This window comes from Lycorma delicatula, chromosome 10, assembly GCF_047948215.1.
Source record: "Lycorma delicatula isolate Av1 chromosome 10, ASM4794821v1, whole genome shotgun sequence".
Taxonomy (NCBI): Eukaryota; Metazoa; Arthropoda; class Insecta; order Hemiptera; family Fulgoridae; genus Lycorma; species Lycorma delicatula.
The window spans coordinates 97,882,161-97,900,977 of NC_134464.1; the positions used below are offsets into that span (position 1 = coordinate 97,882,161).

The window sequence follows — 18,817 nt, forward strand, 5'->3', positions numbered from 1 at the left end:
TGTTAATTTTTTTCTTTTTATGAAAAATTATTTTTATAAATTGATATTGTGGAGTTTCATTAAAATCTAGGATTATGTTTGTATTTTCAAGGCCTATTATTAATAAAAAACAAAAGAAAACTAACAGAACTAATACACTACAAACTAAATAAATTACAAAAAAATAATATAAATTAAAGAAATTATAAAGAAAAAATATATATAAAAACATTTACATAATTGAGCATAATAAATATTTTTATAAATAAATTAAATAAAGCAAAATCTAATACTACATTCTTGATAATACTTTACAAATCGCTTCATTATTTTTAAATACTTACAAGAACTATAAGTAAGCTTTTACATAAAAAAAATACCATTGAAAAAAAAAAATTACATTATCTTCTATCTAATATTCTAATAAAATTTTTCTTATGTTGATTTCTTTTTATACAATTTCTTATGTTTTTGTTTTCTTTCATAATATTTAGTAACATCTCTTTTAAACCTATTTGTTTTATTATTTTCTTTAATATTTGTTTGTCTATCATTTGAACGTGTTCGTTTTTCTAATCTTCTTACAACTTTCTCCATTCGTTGTTGAACCGATTGAAGATATTTTGACACAGCTTGTGAAGTACTTCTAAGAAAACTTAGACCTAATTTTAATTTAAATTGGGCTAGTCTTCTAACAAAGCCTAAAAATGTAAATTCATCATTGGGTGGTCTTTGTGTAGAAACTGGTTCGTTATCTTTTAATGATTCTTCAATATTTTCATGAGTTTCTGTATTATTGTTATTATCATTATTATTAACATTCGTCGAATTTTCATTTGTTTCAAATACTGTTGTATCACTTAAAGTAGTTGTTATAACTTCTGTCGTTGTTTCTGAAGAATCAGATAATGATATATTTTCAGTTGATAATTTAAGTAAAATTTCAGGTATAGTTACTGGATATTTAGTAGAACTTGAAAGAATTTCAGCAGGATCTTCTTTAGGTAATTCTCCATCTATTTCATTATATGAAGAAGAACTTGAAGAAGATGATGAAGATGAAGTTGGAGTGGGAGGAATACTTGCTACTTGCCTCTTTCGTCTTTTTGTTATTTTATAGTATCTTGGACCATGTTCAATGGAAGTTAAAGGGCGATGCCTTTCATTACCAGTTGTTGAAGATGACGATGATGATGATTGAGTCAAAGATGCAGAAGATGATAGTGAAGCTCCATTGTAATTTGATCCACCAGTTATTGAAATCATGTCAACATTATTTGGAAATGATGACTGATCAGTCCTTGAGGGTAAAGATGACATATATTGTGATGAATGTAATGCTGCAAACTGCGGTTGACTTTTATCAGATTTATCTTCTTCTTTAATCATATCTTTATTTACAATTGCATAATCCATTTCTTTCCAGTTATTTGATGATCCTGAAGATGAAGATAACGGTGATGGGTGTGATGATGAAGATGGAGATAATGGTGATGCCATATCTTGTTCACTTGTTCGATGATTTTCAACCATTGATGGACTTCCACCAGAATTATAATTGATTACACCTTGTGTTCCAACTTCTGATGGATTATTGTACGAGGCATATTCTCCAGAAGATTGGTATTTATTTTGATGATGCGATGGTGATTTCAAAACTGGATATTTACTATTATCATTATTATCGACTGAAATACCAGTTAATGTTGAATACTGAGAACCAGAATTATGTTCATTTAATTGTGTCGGTGAAAACTGATGAATATTTGTGTTGCTTGAAGATAAACTACTTTTGGAGTAATGATTATTACCAGAATTTTCTATTTGCATAGGACTTGAGTACTGTGTATTCATCGATGAACTTCCAATCATACTAGAATATTGTGTACCAGTTATCCCGGTAGAACTTTGTCCAGATGTTACAGAATCGCTACCAATTAAATTCTGATACTGCGGGCTTCCATTTGATCCTGAAATTGAAACAGAAGGACTACTAATTATACCTGAATATGATGGATTCATATTAGGGTTTGGATTGTTTGATGTACTTGAACCAGAACCAATCATACTTGAATATTGTGAATTGCCATTAATATTTTGAGGATTAGATGCAGAAGATGCACCGACCAAACTTGAGTACGATGCACCATTTGAGTTTTGTGAATTCATTGATGAACTACCAATTAAACTTGAATATTGTGGACTACCGTTTGATGAACCAACATTACCATATAAACCAGTTCCACTGTTCTTATTTGACGAACTAGAAGAATATCCAGAACCGCTAGAACTAGCGACTACAGGAGAATATTGAGAATTAGAGTATTGTGAATCAGTCATTATAGTATCAGTTGTCAAAGAAGGATAATTCCTATCATTATGACTTCCTCCACTAGATGATAAATCAGTTAAAGTAGAATAACCAGTTGCACTGTCTTGGAGTCCGCTTGGATTTGAAATCTGATCATTTGAATTTAAAATTGGTTGTGAAAATTTCTGTGAATCTTTACTGGACGGATAAACAATGCTTGCTGTATTTGATGTTGAATGTCCTGATGTACCATCATATCGATATTTATTATTATTAGTAAGATTATCATTAATATTATTGTTATTGTTATTATTACTATTATCATGATGGTTATTTTTGTTATTACTATTACTGTTAGTTGAGTATGAACTGGGTCTTGATTCATATTGCGCTTCTGCTTGTGACATACCAGATAAAACTTGCCCAAATACGCTTTCCTCCGCTTGTCCATTATCAAGATCACTTTTTGATGAATATTCATTATAATAATACATGTGTCCATCTGGTGATGGTATGGAATTCTTAGTATTTTCATATGAAGTTCTTCTAGCAGCAACACCACCACCAAATGGATATAAAAATAAACCAGCTAGTCCAGCAGTTAATAATAATCCAACAACACCTACACCGACACTAGGCATAACTTCTCTTGCTAAATAATTATAAATTCTTGTAGATAAAGGTCTTGATCCTTGTGAAGAAGAAATACTTGGTGAAGAAACAGCCGTTTTAGTTGAATTTATTTCTTCTGTTATTTTACTTTCAAGTACAGAATTATCTTGTGGGTTATTTGATGATGTTGCAGGATGGCGCCGTCGATTTTTATTGCTGCTGCTGCTAGGTTTCTTCTTTTTCTTATGAGATGGCCGTCTTGGACGTTTTGTTGTTTGGACTAAATCTTCAGTTGTTGCTTCATCAGCATCATCTGGATCAGCTGATTCTGTTTCAATAATTACTGATGTTGTTGGTACAACAGCATGTAAAACTGGTGATTTTTTTGTGAAAATTGGTGTTGGTAATGTTGAAGATGCATATGATACCGGTGGAGATATAGTTGTAGTCATTACTGTTGTTTGTGGACTTGGGCGTCTTCGTGTAGGAACAATAGCTGCTATTGTATTAGTTTCAATTTTAATTTCTGATGTCGGTTGTGGTGGAGTAATTGTACTGACTTTCTTATTGCTACCAATCCAAACATCTACAGTTTTATTTTTTGTAACTGTTGTTGATGTTGTTGGTACTCGTCCCATAATAATAGGTTGTCGATTTTTAAATTTACTGTCTTGTAAATTAATAGTTATTGGTGTTTTAATATCATCTTTGTTATGGTTATTTGATGAAATATTTTTTGTAATATTTGTATTCGGTTTATTTGATGAAACAGATGGTTTTTTTTCAGGTTTTGATGTGACATCTATACTACTTTTGGTTGTCTGTACAACTGTTGGGGCTAAATTACCGCTATTGCTTTCTGTATTTGGTTTTTGAAGTTTCTTTTTATTTCCAGAGTTATTATTATTTGAATTTGTACCCTGTTGTGGTGATGGTGCAGTTGGTTTCTGTGTTTTTTTTTGTGAAGCAGACTGAGTTGTACTATCAGAATTACTTAAAAGAATCCACGTTGATATTCCATTAGTAGTAGTTGGAGTAGTGGCCGATGGATTTTTTGTAATAGTATGTTGCGTATTTGATACCATTTCATAAGCATCATGTTCATCTAACGTAATAGGAATTGCTTCACCCTTGCCTAATGATACAAATTCTTCATTCATTTGAGATTTAATTTGCGATTTTATTTTTGGTGGTGTTCTAACATCTGTTATTATCATATCTGTAGCGCTAGGTGATTGTAATAGTTGTTTGGTTACCATTTTTAATGATTCTCCTATAGGTGTTACTGTAGTATGACCACCTCTTGCAGATCCAGTGATAACTAAACTACCAGGCGATTTATCAGATGTAGAAACAGCATTACTAGTATCATTTTTAACTTCTTGATTTTTGCTTTCTCTTGACAGTGGTGGATCTGGCTGATATACTGGCCTGAAACAATCGTTTTTAAATAAATAGAAAATGTAATGTAAATATGCCTTACAAAGTCAATTGTTTATTTCAGCATACAAAGTCAATAAATTTAAATTCTTAAACTATTTGTAAACTGCATACTTTATTCAAATTTAGCTATTCTGTGAATTATTTGCAGCAGTAAAAATTGTGTAACTTTTTTGAGACATTACTAATAAAAGTAACTTAATTATAACACTTTATACTAACATAAATTTATTTAAACGTTAGTTATAACTTTGTTTTAATAAAAGAATAAATTCAAAAAGTTATTGCTCAACATAAAGTTTAGTTCTGAAGAAAAAATCTGAGAATGATGATAATTAAAGTAACTCAAACAGTAATGGGCATATCCAAAGGGAGGGCAAGGGGGAGCAGTTGTTCCTCCTTCCACGATAGAAAAAATATATAAATAACAAATTTCTATAAAATTTTTAATTAAACATTTTGAAAGAAACTATTTACAAAATAGACACTGGTACTATCTGTTACATGCCACGGCCATCTTGTTTCAACAAGAGTTTTCTGGAATAGTCTCGTCATTCTCATCTCATTTCACGACATGATGGGAGTATTCCAGAATCTATTTACCAAATATATAAGAGCGCTTGCATTTTTTATTTAAGTGAATGCAGTTATTATTGTCACCAAAGTGTGTAAGTAATGTATGCAAATTTTAACGACTATAAAGTTTGGCTTTTCGTGCCGGCTACCTGTCATCCACTTTATTATAACGAATAGATATTAGAAAATTTTTTGGTAAGTACTCTACTGTGAGGTTTATTAGATGCTTTTATTTAACTTTCAATGCAATACAATTCAATCTACACAAGCATGGCTCTTGCTTTAAAAGCATGTAACTTAAAATTTGTTATTCTTCATTTTTTGATTATTTTTCTCTGCTTGCAAGTGTTATGACACTAGGGAGGGATTCATTTGCCATTCGTCATCACAAATAAGCTGATTTCTAAGTCAGGTGTTCTAAGGTTCAAATCCCAGTAAAGTTACTTTTATACAGATTGAAATACTAGATCATGCATACCAGTGTTCTTTAGTGGTTGGGCTTCAGTTAACCACACATTTCAGGAATGGCCGACCTGAGACTGTACAAGACCATACTTAATTTACATTCATATCATTCTCTGAAATAATACCTTACAGTGGTTCCGGAGGTTAAACAGAAAAAGAGAGAGAGAGGGATTCTTTTGGATTTTTCAACATAAAACAGAGTTTCGTATTTAAGTTTATAATTTTTGTTAAGTTCTTCTAAATAACCAATAATTTTGATAAACAATTAAAAATTATTCAAAACACAGCCTAATTATCAATATTGCTTTTGGCAATTGCCAAAATTTATTTCATACTCGTTTCTAGTTTTTCTTGAATTCATCAGTAAAGAAAGAAAAACATTTAACTACCTTGTGACAAATTTATGATTATGATTTTGATATATGGAAATATATGTTTTGGGGTGCCTGAAGCCAAAAATATGGTTTTTAAAACTGTCTGTATGTCTAATAAACTTTCTATTGATGATTCTTCCACAAGTTTTTATTGTTATAATAATAAAATTCAAATCTTTGAATCAAGCTCAACTAGTAGTCATATTCGTAGACCAAGTAAAAGTAAATTTTAATAAAAATATCAGTAAACCTTCCTTGTCAAACAAATGCAGCAAGATGCCATGTTCGCATCCACACATCAACATTTGGTCTAATTAGATTTATTTTTGCAGTGAATTTAAAATTAAAAAAAATACCAGCACTGTTGATGAGAATGAGGACAAGCAAGTACAACCACCCTACCACCATCTGGTTCAAACACTGCGACTGCGAAGGTTTCTTCTACTGTTCAAACCGATATGAAACACAATGAAAGTGAAATTGAAGATGACGGTTTCATGAAGATGATATTAGAAATTTCGTCGGCCTGGCAAGTAGTATGCCAGTTGATAAGAAAAAACATCTCTTGGAAAGTGTCTGGGTACCTTTGAAGAACTACAATTTTTCGGTAGATGCTAAATAACTTAAGAGGAACTTAAATCAATCACCAGTGGTCGAACGCACATTCACCATAACTTACTCAAGGCGACTCAAAGGAGCTTTCTGTAAATATTGTGTGGTGTTTACACAGTCAGCCAGAACGATGAAATGCGGTCGGGGTTCTTTTTCTCCATCAGACATTTCACTAAGTACAAGAAAGTGCATGATTATTATAAAGCACATGTACAGTCCCAGGGATATCAAACTGCAATGGGATCTCTGAAACAGTTCATGTAGATCCAGTGGACATCCAGCTTCACAAAAATTAATAGAAGAAACCAAAAAGGATTGTCCTCAGTTGTTTCCTACATCATTTTTTCCAGTGTGCATGGTGTACCTCTCAGAGGTAAAAATGTGGATGAAGCAGATGGTTCACAGCTAAATGACCATTTTGAGCACGAACTGAAAATGCATCATACCGATCATCTATCATCCAAAATGAAATATTTGATCTTTGTGGTACTACAATCAAGGAACAAACACATCATCATAAGGATTAAAAGAGCCTGCATTTACAGAATTTTGGCTGACAAAACAGCGGATATTTCTAGCGAAGAGCAGTTGTCTATCGGATTACATTTCTTTAAAGTTAATTTCAGCTTAAAAAAGGAAGAAAATAACCTTATATATTTTTTGGTGTATATAAATATCAAAATAATACTTTTTATAGTTTTTTAGCTGTATAAATGAATGAAATTAGACTTTCAACTTGAAATGAGAAAATGTTGTTAGCATCTTTTCTTAGAAAATGTAAAAATTTATTTTTTGAAACTTTGACGATTTTTTCATCAGGCAAATGCATCTCAATTCCAGAAAGTACTTCTGTAAGAATGTTGTACGGCCGTATAAATTTATTAAATAAGTAGTTATTAACTTTCTGTTTATTTAAAAAAATATAAGTAAAAAATAAGCAGGAAACTTAACATCATATTTTTAAACTTTATTCTGCGAATAATTATTTTATACATTACATTTCTAAAAAAACATCTTCACAGAAGTATCTACACATCAAAGCATTTTAAATACAATAGCTTATTATTATTAATCTGAAAATTTTAAACATCAGCGGATTGAAACTTATTTTCAAGGGGTTAGTGCAGTCGAAATATAATTCAAAACTAAATTCAATTTTTAGGATTAAACTTAAGAAGGGTGTTGGAAAAAATGTGTTCTGTGATTATGTTAATGAGATCATTATGTACATATCTCAACAAAGTATTAAACTTTTAAAAATTATTAATGGCTTGCTTCAAAGTAGATCAAAATGATACTACCAGATGATCTTTTTGGAACTAATTATGCAGCACCTTCTTCAGCTGAGTAACTAACAAAAGGAATAAATTAAGAAATAATAAACATATTTTTGATTTTTGTAGAGAGGTAAGCAAATTTCTTGAATTTTTTAATGTAATCAAGTATATTATCGAAAGCGTTTAATTTGGATCTGTCTTGAAAAGTGCAAGAGCATTTTCATAATTAAACTATCTTTTAGTAATTAAGTTAATCGTACATATAATTGTAAGTTAAATAAAATAAATAAAAATATCGGTAAACAAACTAAAATGTGTTTCTATTTACATATTATTCACCCGCTGATATAAATCGAAACTTCTCTAATGGAAATTAGAAGATTTCTTCATCTTCTAATCGTGACAATAAATCAGATGGTGGTTAACAAATTTATATCGAAAATAGCATTTATGAATACACATTTCGGCAGATGCCGGTTAAATGAAATAATATTAATAATACTAATAAACTGTAATCATCATAGTTTACTTTTGCCGGCAAATATGTAGGTCGTAGGCAAGAAAGGAAAACAACGAACACTTGCACACAAGTACATTACCACGGATAGTCGGTACACGAGATAGCACTAGTAGTGGCGGTGCAGCGGCTTCGCTTTTTCCTTTTCAATCATCTTGTTCTTTTACCCTCTCCTCATTCCTATGTACGGAATTAACATTGTCCTTGCTTGTCTTATCTTCCGTGATTCTGTTTATTCCTTTCTTTATTGAGAGCATTTATAAACAGCAGTTATAGTTGCCCCAGCGAATCTACGAGCTTGTGACGTCATATGCTGACATCTCATTATATTATTGTTTTCCAAAACATTATTTTTGCGCGTAATTATTATTTTTATTTTATGACTTACAAACAATACGGGCGCCCAAACAATACATTTATGTTGTGTGTTCAATTCTTTCCACTTGAGTTGATTATACGAGGTGCGACAATAAAGTAATGAGACTGATTTTTCTTTGCAAGATGTGGCAACCCTGCAGCTTGCGTAGGCACACCATCTTTGACTTTGGTCAATAAGCTACTTCTAGTTCAAGCGGCACATTGATGCAACTGCTCGGTCGTGAGTTGTGCTATAATAAGTGAACACGTGTTTGTGTCTCTCGTCACAGAAATGAAACCGCAAAATATTGCGCAACGGTATGCCATTTCTTTTTGCGTTAAATCGGGTGAAAAAGTGACGACAACTTACGGTAAGCTTCAGAAGGCTTTTAGAGAGGAGGTTGTATGTCAAGAGCTCAAGTTTTTCGGTGACATAAAATTAGAAGTGAAGGCAGAACAAATATTGAAGATGAAGACCGCAGTGGACGACCATCAACCTCACGGACAGATGTCAACTTGACCAAGGTGCGTGAAATCGTACGATCTGATCGAAGATTATCCGTGAAAATGATTGCAGAAGAACTCAACATTGATCGAGAAACGGTTCGTCTAATATTAACTGAAGATCTTGGTACGAGAAAGATTTGTGCAAAAATGGTCCCCAAAAATCTCACACAACAACAGCGAGAAACACGGAAAAATGTGGCAGCCGATCTGTTACAGCAAACGGAAATCGATCCAGATTTGTTGAGCCTTGTTATCTCTGGTGATGAAGGTCGGTTTTTTCAATACGATCCAGAGACAAAACGCCAAAGTTCGCAATGGTGCTCAAAGGGATCACCCAGACCAAAAAAAGCTCGCACGTCAAAGTCAAAAGTAAAATGCATGCTTGTGTGCTTCTTCGATTCCAAGGGAATTGTTCATAAAGAGTGGGTGCCTCCTGGACAAACAGTTAACCGATATTTCTAAAAGAAATTTTAGAAAGACTTCGTAAACGAGTTCTTCGTGTCCGTGCCAACATTGCTGATAATTGGATTCTGCATCACGATAATGCGCCATACTGCTCTGTCAGTACAGTAATTTTTAACCTCAAAACAAATTTGAGTACTACCACAGCCACCTTATTCACCAGATGTCGCTCCGTGCGATTTTTTTCTATTTCTAAGAGTCAAAATGGCGGTCAAGGGACACCATTTTCAAACAACACAAGATGTCCAAAAAGCTGTGAAGAGGGACACAAACACGTGTTCACTTATTACAGCACAACTCACGACTGAGCAGTTGCATCAATGTGCCGCTTGGACTAGAAGTAGCTTTTAGACCAAGGTCAAAGATGGTGTGCCTACGCAAGCTGCAGGGTTGCCACATCTTGCAAAGAAAAATCAGTCTCATTACTTTATTGTCGCACCTCGTATGTATAAAAATGTTTAATGACTCAGTCTTGAAAACAGTAACAATTCCTTAACCAATGACACTAATGCTCTGATTGGTATTATGTATAAGCCTACAAAAATGTATACATGCAGTTAGAAATGATGTCTTTCGTCACGATTTATTTAGATCTGTCATTCTTAGTACACAATGTCTGTATAAAGAAATAAACTTTAGTCCAGTTTATATCGTATTTAGTGAATGTATTCGGATAGCGTTTTTGTGCGGTCATATTATTTTATAATTACTCATTGTTTTCGCAAATGTTTTGGAATATATTATTTTTTGTTTTATATTTGTTCGTGTGTTATTAGTGCCATTTGTTATGGCAGAATTTAAATTCGTAGTTAAGAAAAAAAAATTAGGAGTCAACCACGTGAAATTATCAATAATGTTTATGATATTATGAAAAAAGAAGCTCTAAAAGTAGGTAAATTAACTGACGAAAAACATATAATTGGCATTCAAAAATTCGAAGAAAGAACTGTTGCTGCTTGTGGGATTTCAAGAACACAGGTTCAAAAACTCAGAAGAGAAAAGAGATATGATTCTTCAATCAACATCCCAATCGTGTTCTTTCAACACGTTGAAAAAGTATAAACGACGTTCGAAACCTGTCAGAGAACTGGACAGTTTTGATTTAGGTGCAGTTAAAAGAACAATTAATGAATTTCATTCAAAGAATGAATTACCTACTTTAAAAAAAAATAAGGCAAGAACTTCAGTCATCTATTGACTTTAAAGGCAGTGAATCAACTTTATCTCTTATTTTGAAAGAGTTAGGTTTCAAATGGTGTAAAACCGAAAATAACATAAAACTTTTAATTGAGAAATCCGATATCAGGTGGAAGAGAATTGAATATTTGCAGGCATCGGCTAAGTACAGACAAAGTAATGCTACAATTGTTTTTTTTTTGGATGAAACATACGGTTTAAGTTCCATTGTTGACAAAGTCGTGGTTTGATGGTGTTGTTGAGGGACTTCATGTGCCGATTAATAAAGGTGACCAGTTAATAGTAATTCATGGTGGAGGAGAAATAGGTTTTATTCCGAACGCATTACTAACTTGGAAAGCCACTTCGAAAAGTGGCGACTGCCATGACAACAAGAACACAGACGATTTCATGAAATGGGCGCATGAAAAACTGATTCCATATCTTCCACCAATGTCAGTAAGAGTTGTTGATAACGCCCCTTATCACAATACAGATATTGATAAAGCACCAAATTCTAACTCCTGAATAAAAGATATGACCGATTGGTTAGAGAAAACCCATATTCCGTATAGTAAAAAAATGCTGAAATCACAGCTATATGAATTAGTGAAGCTACATAAAACTAAAGTATAAAAATATCACTTGGATGAACTTTTTAAAAAACCATGGGCATCGTGTTCTTAGACTCCCGCCGTACCATCCTGATTTGAATCCGATCGAGTTGGTACGGCAGCCGTAAAAACATGTAGTGAGTCATAACAACATTTTCTTTCACAAATGTTGAAAAATTAACAACCGAGAAAATTAATTCTACGAATGAAGATGACTGAAAATCCTACGTGAAAAAGTAAAAAAAAAAAAAATATTGAAAAAGAGTATGAAAAATTGGAACCACTGATAAATGATATGACAGAACTTTGTATTAAACGTGTAGACTCTGATAGAGAAAGTGACAGTGATAGTGATTCGTTTAGCGAGGATGATAAATTGCTAAAGTTTGAATTAGATGTAAAAGACTCTTACCGTACGGTAAGAGTCTCACAGATATCATTTCTTTCACTCAAAAAACAAAAATGTCTGTAATATAAATAAAACTGTTTTTAACAAAACAGTTACCTTTTTTGTTATCAAAAAGGTAAGACACTACATTTCTATTATCAAAATTTGTTATTAATTTAGAATTTTCTTTAAAAAAAAAATACATTTTAAATATATGTAACAGAGAATATATAGATATACAATAATATACAGGGTTATCATAAAAGAATGGTGCGGTTTTGAACATGGTTTAAATTAAAACAGAATTACAGTTTATGTTTTTTATTTTTCAAATTTGTCGTCTCAAACATTTTTTTAATAATTAATAAATTTCAATATGTGCGCCCTTAGTCGCTCGACAAATGTCCAAACGATACTCAACTTCTTTCCAAACATTAGTTAACATTTCTTCGTTAATGGTTGTCATCGCTTCATTAATCCTGTTTTTTAAGCGGTTTAGGTCGCGAATTTTTTGCGTGTAAACAACGCTTTTGATGTACACCCACAAGAAAAAATCGCAAGGTGTCAGGTCTGGACTCCTTGGAGGCCAAAGCCTCCAAGGAGTCCAGACCTGACACAAGGCAAGGACCCGTACTTTGGTACGGGTCCTTGCCGGCCTATCCATCGATCTCCAAATTTTTCGTTCAAAGCGTCCGTGATCGATGCAGTGAAGTGCGGGGGAGCACCATCTTGTTGGAAATGAAGTCGATGAATGTTTTCGAGTTCATCCGGCTGAGGAAAGCGATAATCGGTTAACATGTCAAGATACACAACTCCATTAATTGTTTTTTCAGCAAAGAAGAAAGGTCCTATTACACGATTTTTCATCACACCACACCAAACATTAACTTTAGGCGAATCGCGTTGTTTCTCAATAATTGCGTGTGGGTTTTCAGAGCCCTATATTCGTGAATCGTGTCTATTAACTCATCCATTCACATGGAATGTAGCTTCGTTTGTAAAAATTATATTATCTAAAAACGATTCGTTTTCACTTATTCTGTCCGACATTTCAACAGCGAAATTGTAACGTTTTACACCATCATCGGGTTTCAATTCGTGCAGTATCTGGATTTTATAAGCGTGTAATTTCAGTTTTTTACGTAAAACTTTGTAAACTGTTGATTTTGGAATACCTAATTCGACGCTTCGACGGGGGATGGACTTCCCAGGACTTCTAATTGCCGATCGTCTAATTAGTTCAACCGTTTCTTGGTCTGCCGGTTGATTTCTGTTTCTTAACCGATCCGGTTTCTTCGAATCGTTTGAACCAACGTGTTATGTTATTTTTGTGTGGTGGTTCTCTTCCGAATTCACGTCGAAACGCACGTCGAACTAAAATTACGGATTTTAATTCAGCCATCAATAAAACACACTTTGCTTTGTCTTTATCCGAGAACGTAGTGACTCACTAACACTAAACTCACCGCAACAACAATACAAGAACTGACGTTGTGGTTACAACTGCTGATAAACAAACTTTTGGGTTGCAGGCTTTCAGAGATATTAATATAACATCTAGAAATTTCCCTACAATCTTCCTATGAATTACTGAAATCGCACCATTCTTTTATGATAACTCTGTATAATAAACAATGTTTAAGTAAGCTTTTGTTTATTATAAAAAATTAATAATTTAGTACAACTAAAGGTTATAAAAAATTAATTACGTATTGTTTATAATTAGTAAATGTAACTATGATAGTTATTACCGCGTACAATTTGATAAGTAATACTTCGATTTGATACGCGGAGTTAATGTTTTCAGGCCGAGTAGTAATACGCAATCTGCTCGTGACGTCACAAGCTCGTACATTTTGGCTGGACCAAGTATATACATATATTTTATTGAGTTGTTTTGTGTTTTGCTGCCGGTTGAGGAGTGCAATCGCAGCCAACGTGATAGTGGTGGCTGACTGCGACGAGAGCTGCCGCAGCAGCGGGAAGTTACTGTGTTTACCGAATTTTATTTTATTGTAGTGTGTATTTCATTTCTTTTGTGATTATCATGCTGGCGGGATGGCATACACGATCACTGCGACCGTGTGTAGGAAGGCCACGACCAGCGGTAGCCTCTCAGCCAGCGGGAAGGGTAGCCTCTCAGTGGAGGGATGTAGTGGTCGTCCAGAAGGGAGGGCTACTGCATCTTGATGAAACCGAGAGGACCCCGATGGGACGCCAAAGAAAAGGCAAGACAGGGGGGCAGTCGACTGCCACGACACTCCGACATTCCTGCGCATAGCCTAACGGCGGTGACCGGGAATGTTGGGGTTGTTTTAAAAAAGAAAGAAAAAAAGTATATACATATAGATTATTTGCGTTGCATTATGCTTCTCAGGTAGACTAACATTGCTATCGCGTGGATAGAGAATTCTCGTTAATTATAACGATAGTATTTCTGTTGCCCGAAATGCGAAATTTCTGGGTGTTTTATAAGATGACAAGTTCTCGTGGAACGATCAAATGCACTTCGTTTGTAACAAAATCAAGCTGTACTGTTTTGCTCTGAAGCGCCTTAACAGAAAGCTGAGCATATTAAATATTTATTATGCTTAAGTATATTCTCGTATAAAGTATGATGTCATCTCTTGGAGCTCCCTCAAAAAGTAGAACGAGTTTTTAAGATACAAAAATGGGCTGTCAGATCATTTTCTGGCACCTATAAGTATTAATCGTGTAAACCTATACCTAGAAAATTATGTTAAATTATTCTTGTGTTTATATTTATGAAGGTGCAATCTTTGCTAAAAAGAATGGTTGCTTATTTTTTAAAAATAACAATTTTCACCAAACCTGACAACAAAACTGTTTTCGTATAACTCAACAAAACACTTCGGCTTACGGGGTAGGTCCTTTTTATGATGCTACGGTTGTTATTTTTAATAAACTGCCGAACCGTTTGAAAAATCTTCCCACCGCTTTATTTAAAATATAATTGAAAAGTTTTATTTTACGGAAGCAATATTGTTCTGTTGATGAATTTTTAAATACTAATTAAAGAGAAAAAAAGATGTGTCTGCATCCTGTTGAACGTGTAGATAAATATGCTCAAAATAATTTTCAATAGGAACATATAATTGTGATTTATTTTATAGTAATTTTTTTTTTTTTAATTACGATGAAATTGTAAACCGTACGGTAAGAGTCTCGCAGATATCAGATATCATTTCTTGCCGGCCTCCGTGGCGCGAGTGGTAGCGTCTCGGCCTTTCACCCGGAGGTCCCGGGTTCGAATCCCGGTCAGGTTCCTTGCCTGACCGGGATTCGAACCGTACAGTAATGACAACCGTACAGTAATGCTTAACTGCGGCCCCGGAGGTTAAACAAAAAAAAAAAAAAAAAAAAAGATATCATTTCTTACTGACGATACTGATATCAAAAAAGTTGACACTGCATTTCTATTATCAAAATTTGTTATTAATTTAGAATTTTCTTTTAAAAAATACATTTTAAATATATCTAATAAACAATATATAGATATACAATAATAGATAATAAACAATGTTTAAGAGCTCCATATAATAACAAAAAAAGGAAAATTTGTTAAAAAGCTCCTACCTGCCCGATTTCATTTATTAAACAACGAAAAATCATAAGAATTGTATTATTTCTGTAAATGTGATATGTATTACATATAAATGAAATCGGGCCGGTAAGGGTTTTGTAACAATAATTTTTTTTTTTTTGCTTATTATATGGAACGCTTATACATTGTTTATTATCTAATATTGCATATCTATTGTGTATTTCATATTTTAAATAAAATGTATTTAAACAAAATGTATTTTTAAAACAAATGTATTTTTTCAAATGTATTTTTTTAAACAAAATTCTAAATTAATAGCAGGTTTTGATATTGGAAATGTATTCTCTTGCCTTTTTTAATATCAGTATCGTTTTGTTTATATTACAGAAGTTTTTATTTTTTGAGCGGAAGTAATGATACCTGCGAGACTCTTACCGTACAGTTTACAATTTTATTGTAATTTTTTTTGGATATCACTGCGTTTTGTTAGATTATTCTTTATTTTTGATGAATTACTGATTGTTATCATACGGATTTATTATTAAAATCTATTGCCTTAGAACAAAAAAATTGAATTTCACGGCCAATTTTTTTTGTTGATAGTCATATCATTCACTTCATACCATATTTTTCCTTTTTTAATAAAACTAGTATAATGACCTTTACGAATCGAAAATCCGTATTGTAATATTTTACTTTTTACTTTGTAATTGTAACCCTTGATTTTTATCGTTAAATTCGATTTAGTGACAAATGTATGGATTCGTCAACGACAACATACGAATCAAACAATGAAGATAATTAGTGGTATGTTTCGGCAACGCTTTAAAAAGCAACAATGTTGGCTTGGGAAAAACGTGCGTTTGAATTAGGCAGTGTTAAAAATAGGCCGCGGAGTGGAAAAAAGTTAACGCTGTCCTCTACGTCAGTCCGCGATACGAGGTCGAACGTTCACGAGCTGTTAGGGATCTTGAGAGAATATATTTCTTTCTGGATCTCCGTATTAACTGGATGATCCGCGAGGAGTATAGTGGCTGGTTTTCTTCGTGCCCTTATGGTGTGTTTGTCTGCAGACGGAATTTAATAGAGGTACTCGATCGTGGTAGGATCCAGGATGGCTAGGGTTCCGGTTTAGGCACTGGATTGGTTGGAGGTAGGCGCATTGGCATCTTGCCACGGTTATATTGGTGTTGTATGTGATTCGATTTGAGGCTCCCGCTTGTGGGGGTGGCCGCGCCGCCGGGGTATGTTAACCCATGCGACCGGGGTCGTGGCTTCCCTCCGCCGGTGGCGGTCCTGATCGTGACTTGGTAATGCCACACGAAACACCATGATGGGTCCGGGTGGGGGTGCGGGGTTTGACCGCGGATCAGAATGAGGTTGCGTTCCCCTTGTTAGATGATCTAAATTGGCCGACTTATTTGGGTATAGGTCTGAATTTCTATGTTGCTTAAGACATAATTTTGATTGGTATGAGTGTATCACTGATTTAACTTTAAACTCGTTCATTTTCTGAGGCATTCACAGTCACGAACGGTGTTGTCAAATCTGTACTAGGCGTGGAGTTCGCGCTTCCGCGATTTCGGTCAGTTTGAGGGAATCATGTTACGTTGGATGTGAAGATGTCCTTTTGAGGCTTACATGAAGGCAAAATTTGATTTGTATTTTACTGATGCAAATGTCTGCTGAGGCATTTACATCGGTGGCATCCCGACCGAGGCCTGGCTGATGACTGTGAAATGTAATCAGTTAGAGGATCTAAAGACGACCTAAAGCCCCTCATGGCTTGGAACAGAAGGGGTGGTGTGGCGACCAGTAACGTCACAAGGAACCCACCTTGTGTCTTCCTCCTACGGGGTTGGGATCCTATTGCAGTTTCCATTGATCAATCCCCAATGAAATGAACTCGTAAACGTCAGCTAAATTTCTTATACCGCGGACGACAATGCAAGACCATATGAAAACGGACTTAAAAGTTAGGCCATTTCGTCCGATGTTCATAATTGAACTGTCAGATGCAGTCATAAACGTCGCGCTACATCCTGCCGAGCTTTATTGTAAAAATTCCTTGTTGCAGCGCACTGTGGAAAGGTGCTTTTTACTGACGGATGTGCAATCTATCGCGGTTCGCGTGCCAGAAATGTGTTATTTTGGGCGCAAGAAAATCCTTATTACGCGAAAGAGTTGAAAAGAAATCCACCGCACATCATGATATAGGTTAGAATGATATCTCGTCATTTGTTTTGTCCTTATTTTTCTGACGGGCCAGTGAATGCACAAACTTGTTTAGAGATGTTTTAGCATGGTTAATACCAGGGTTTCAAGAGAAGGCTCTCATGGAACGAATATATTTGCAGCAGGATGAAGAACCTGCACATTTTGCTCTATCAATCCGCACGTTTCTGAATGAAAAATCTCATTTCTGAATGAAATGGATTGACCGCGGTACTCCAGCATCACTAGCTCCGTTACCATGACCATCACTAAGTCCTGATCTCACCACACCAGACAATTCATCATGGGGAATCATCAAGGTACACATACAGCACGTCGCTACACTAAAAATGAAGAATTGCATGACGCTGTGAGGGACACCTTCGGTAACATAACCCAAGAAATGCTCCGTCGCATGTCACAGAGGGCATGGCGTATAGAATTGTGGGTGCAACATGCACGCACAACTCAACGCAATATTGAAATTCGCGCAATGTTGTGCATGCAACATTTAGGCGAATACACAGACCCACTGGACCATTAAAATTAATAGTATGTATTAAGTGAGTAAATAAAATAATTCATTATTTTACCGAATTTTTCATTTATAACTCATTTCAAATTTTTAGTTCTAATTTTAGGGGATATGGTTACTTCCTGGCCACTCTGTATAGTAGCATGTATATTCCATTAAAATATAGTGAATATGTTCAATGCAACTTGCGACATCATTTATATATCAAAATAAATGCTAGTTAGGTACATAAATGGCAAATTGTATTGAACATATTCACTGCATGAGGAAGGAATGTAATAAAGAAAATCATACTGCGTTTATTGATTTTGATAATATTTTTGACATGATGAGCAGGAAGAAATTATTTAATATTTTTGATAAAACGAGGTTTGCCTTATTTTCTGGTTGAGTGTATAAGATTAGTATATAAAGATTGAAAGATATGTATGTCTAGGATCAATAGTAAGTAGGTGGTGGCCTTCGACAGGGATGCAGCCTTTCTCCTATACTCTTTAACTTATATACAGATGAAGTTCATTGAAAAAGGATGAATAGACTAGATCATTATGGCACTGACGGTGGAGAGATAGGAAGGATGTTTACTGTTCTGTTTGCCGATGATTAGGATGTCATATCTGATGTGGAGGACAAGTTGCAAAGAGCAGTTTACTATTTATATGAAATTGGGTGTAAATATAATTTAAACATTTCTGTAGAGAAAATCAAAGTAATGACTTCAAAGGAGCAGACTCTGTTAGATCTAAGATAATTCTAGAAAACCAAATCCTAGAGCAGGTCTCAGGTTTTAGGATTTTGGGTTGCAATATTTTATACAATGGGGAGGTTGATGTGCA

General features: G+C 34.2%; 1 protein-coding gene across 1 annotated transcript in view; it reads right to left on the reverse strand.

Annotated features, from left to right (window-relative positions):
* Positions 1 to 414: 414 nt before the first annotated feature.
* Positions 415 to 18,817, reverse strand: part of LOC142330931 (uncharacterized) — a 61,962-nt gene continuing 43,559 nt past the window's right edge. The window contains exon 3 of the mRNA XM_075376398.1: positions 415 to 4,333. Coding sequence (XP_075232513.1) covers positions 415 to 4,333 — 3,919 coding nt within the window. The remainder of the gene's footprint in view (positions 4,334 to 18,817) is intronic.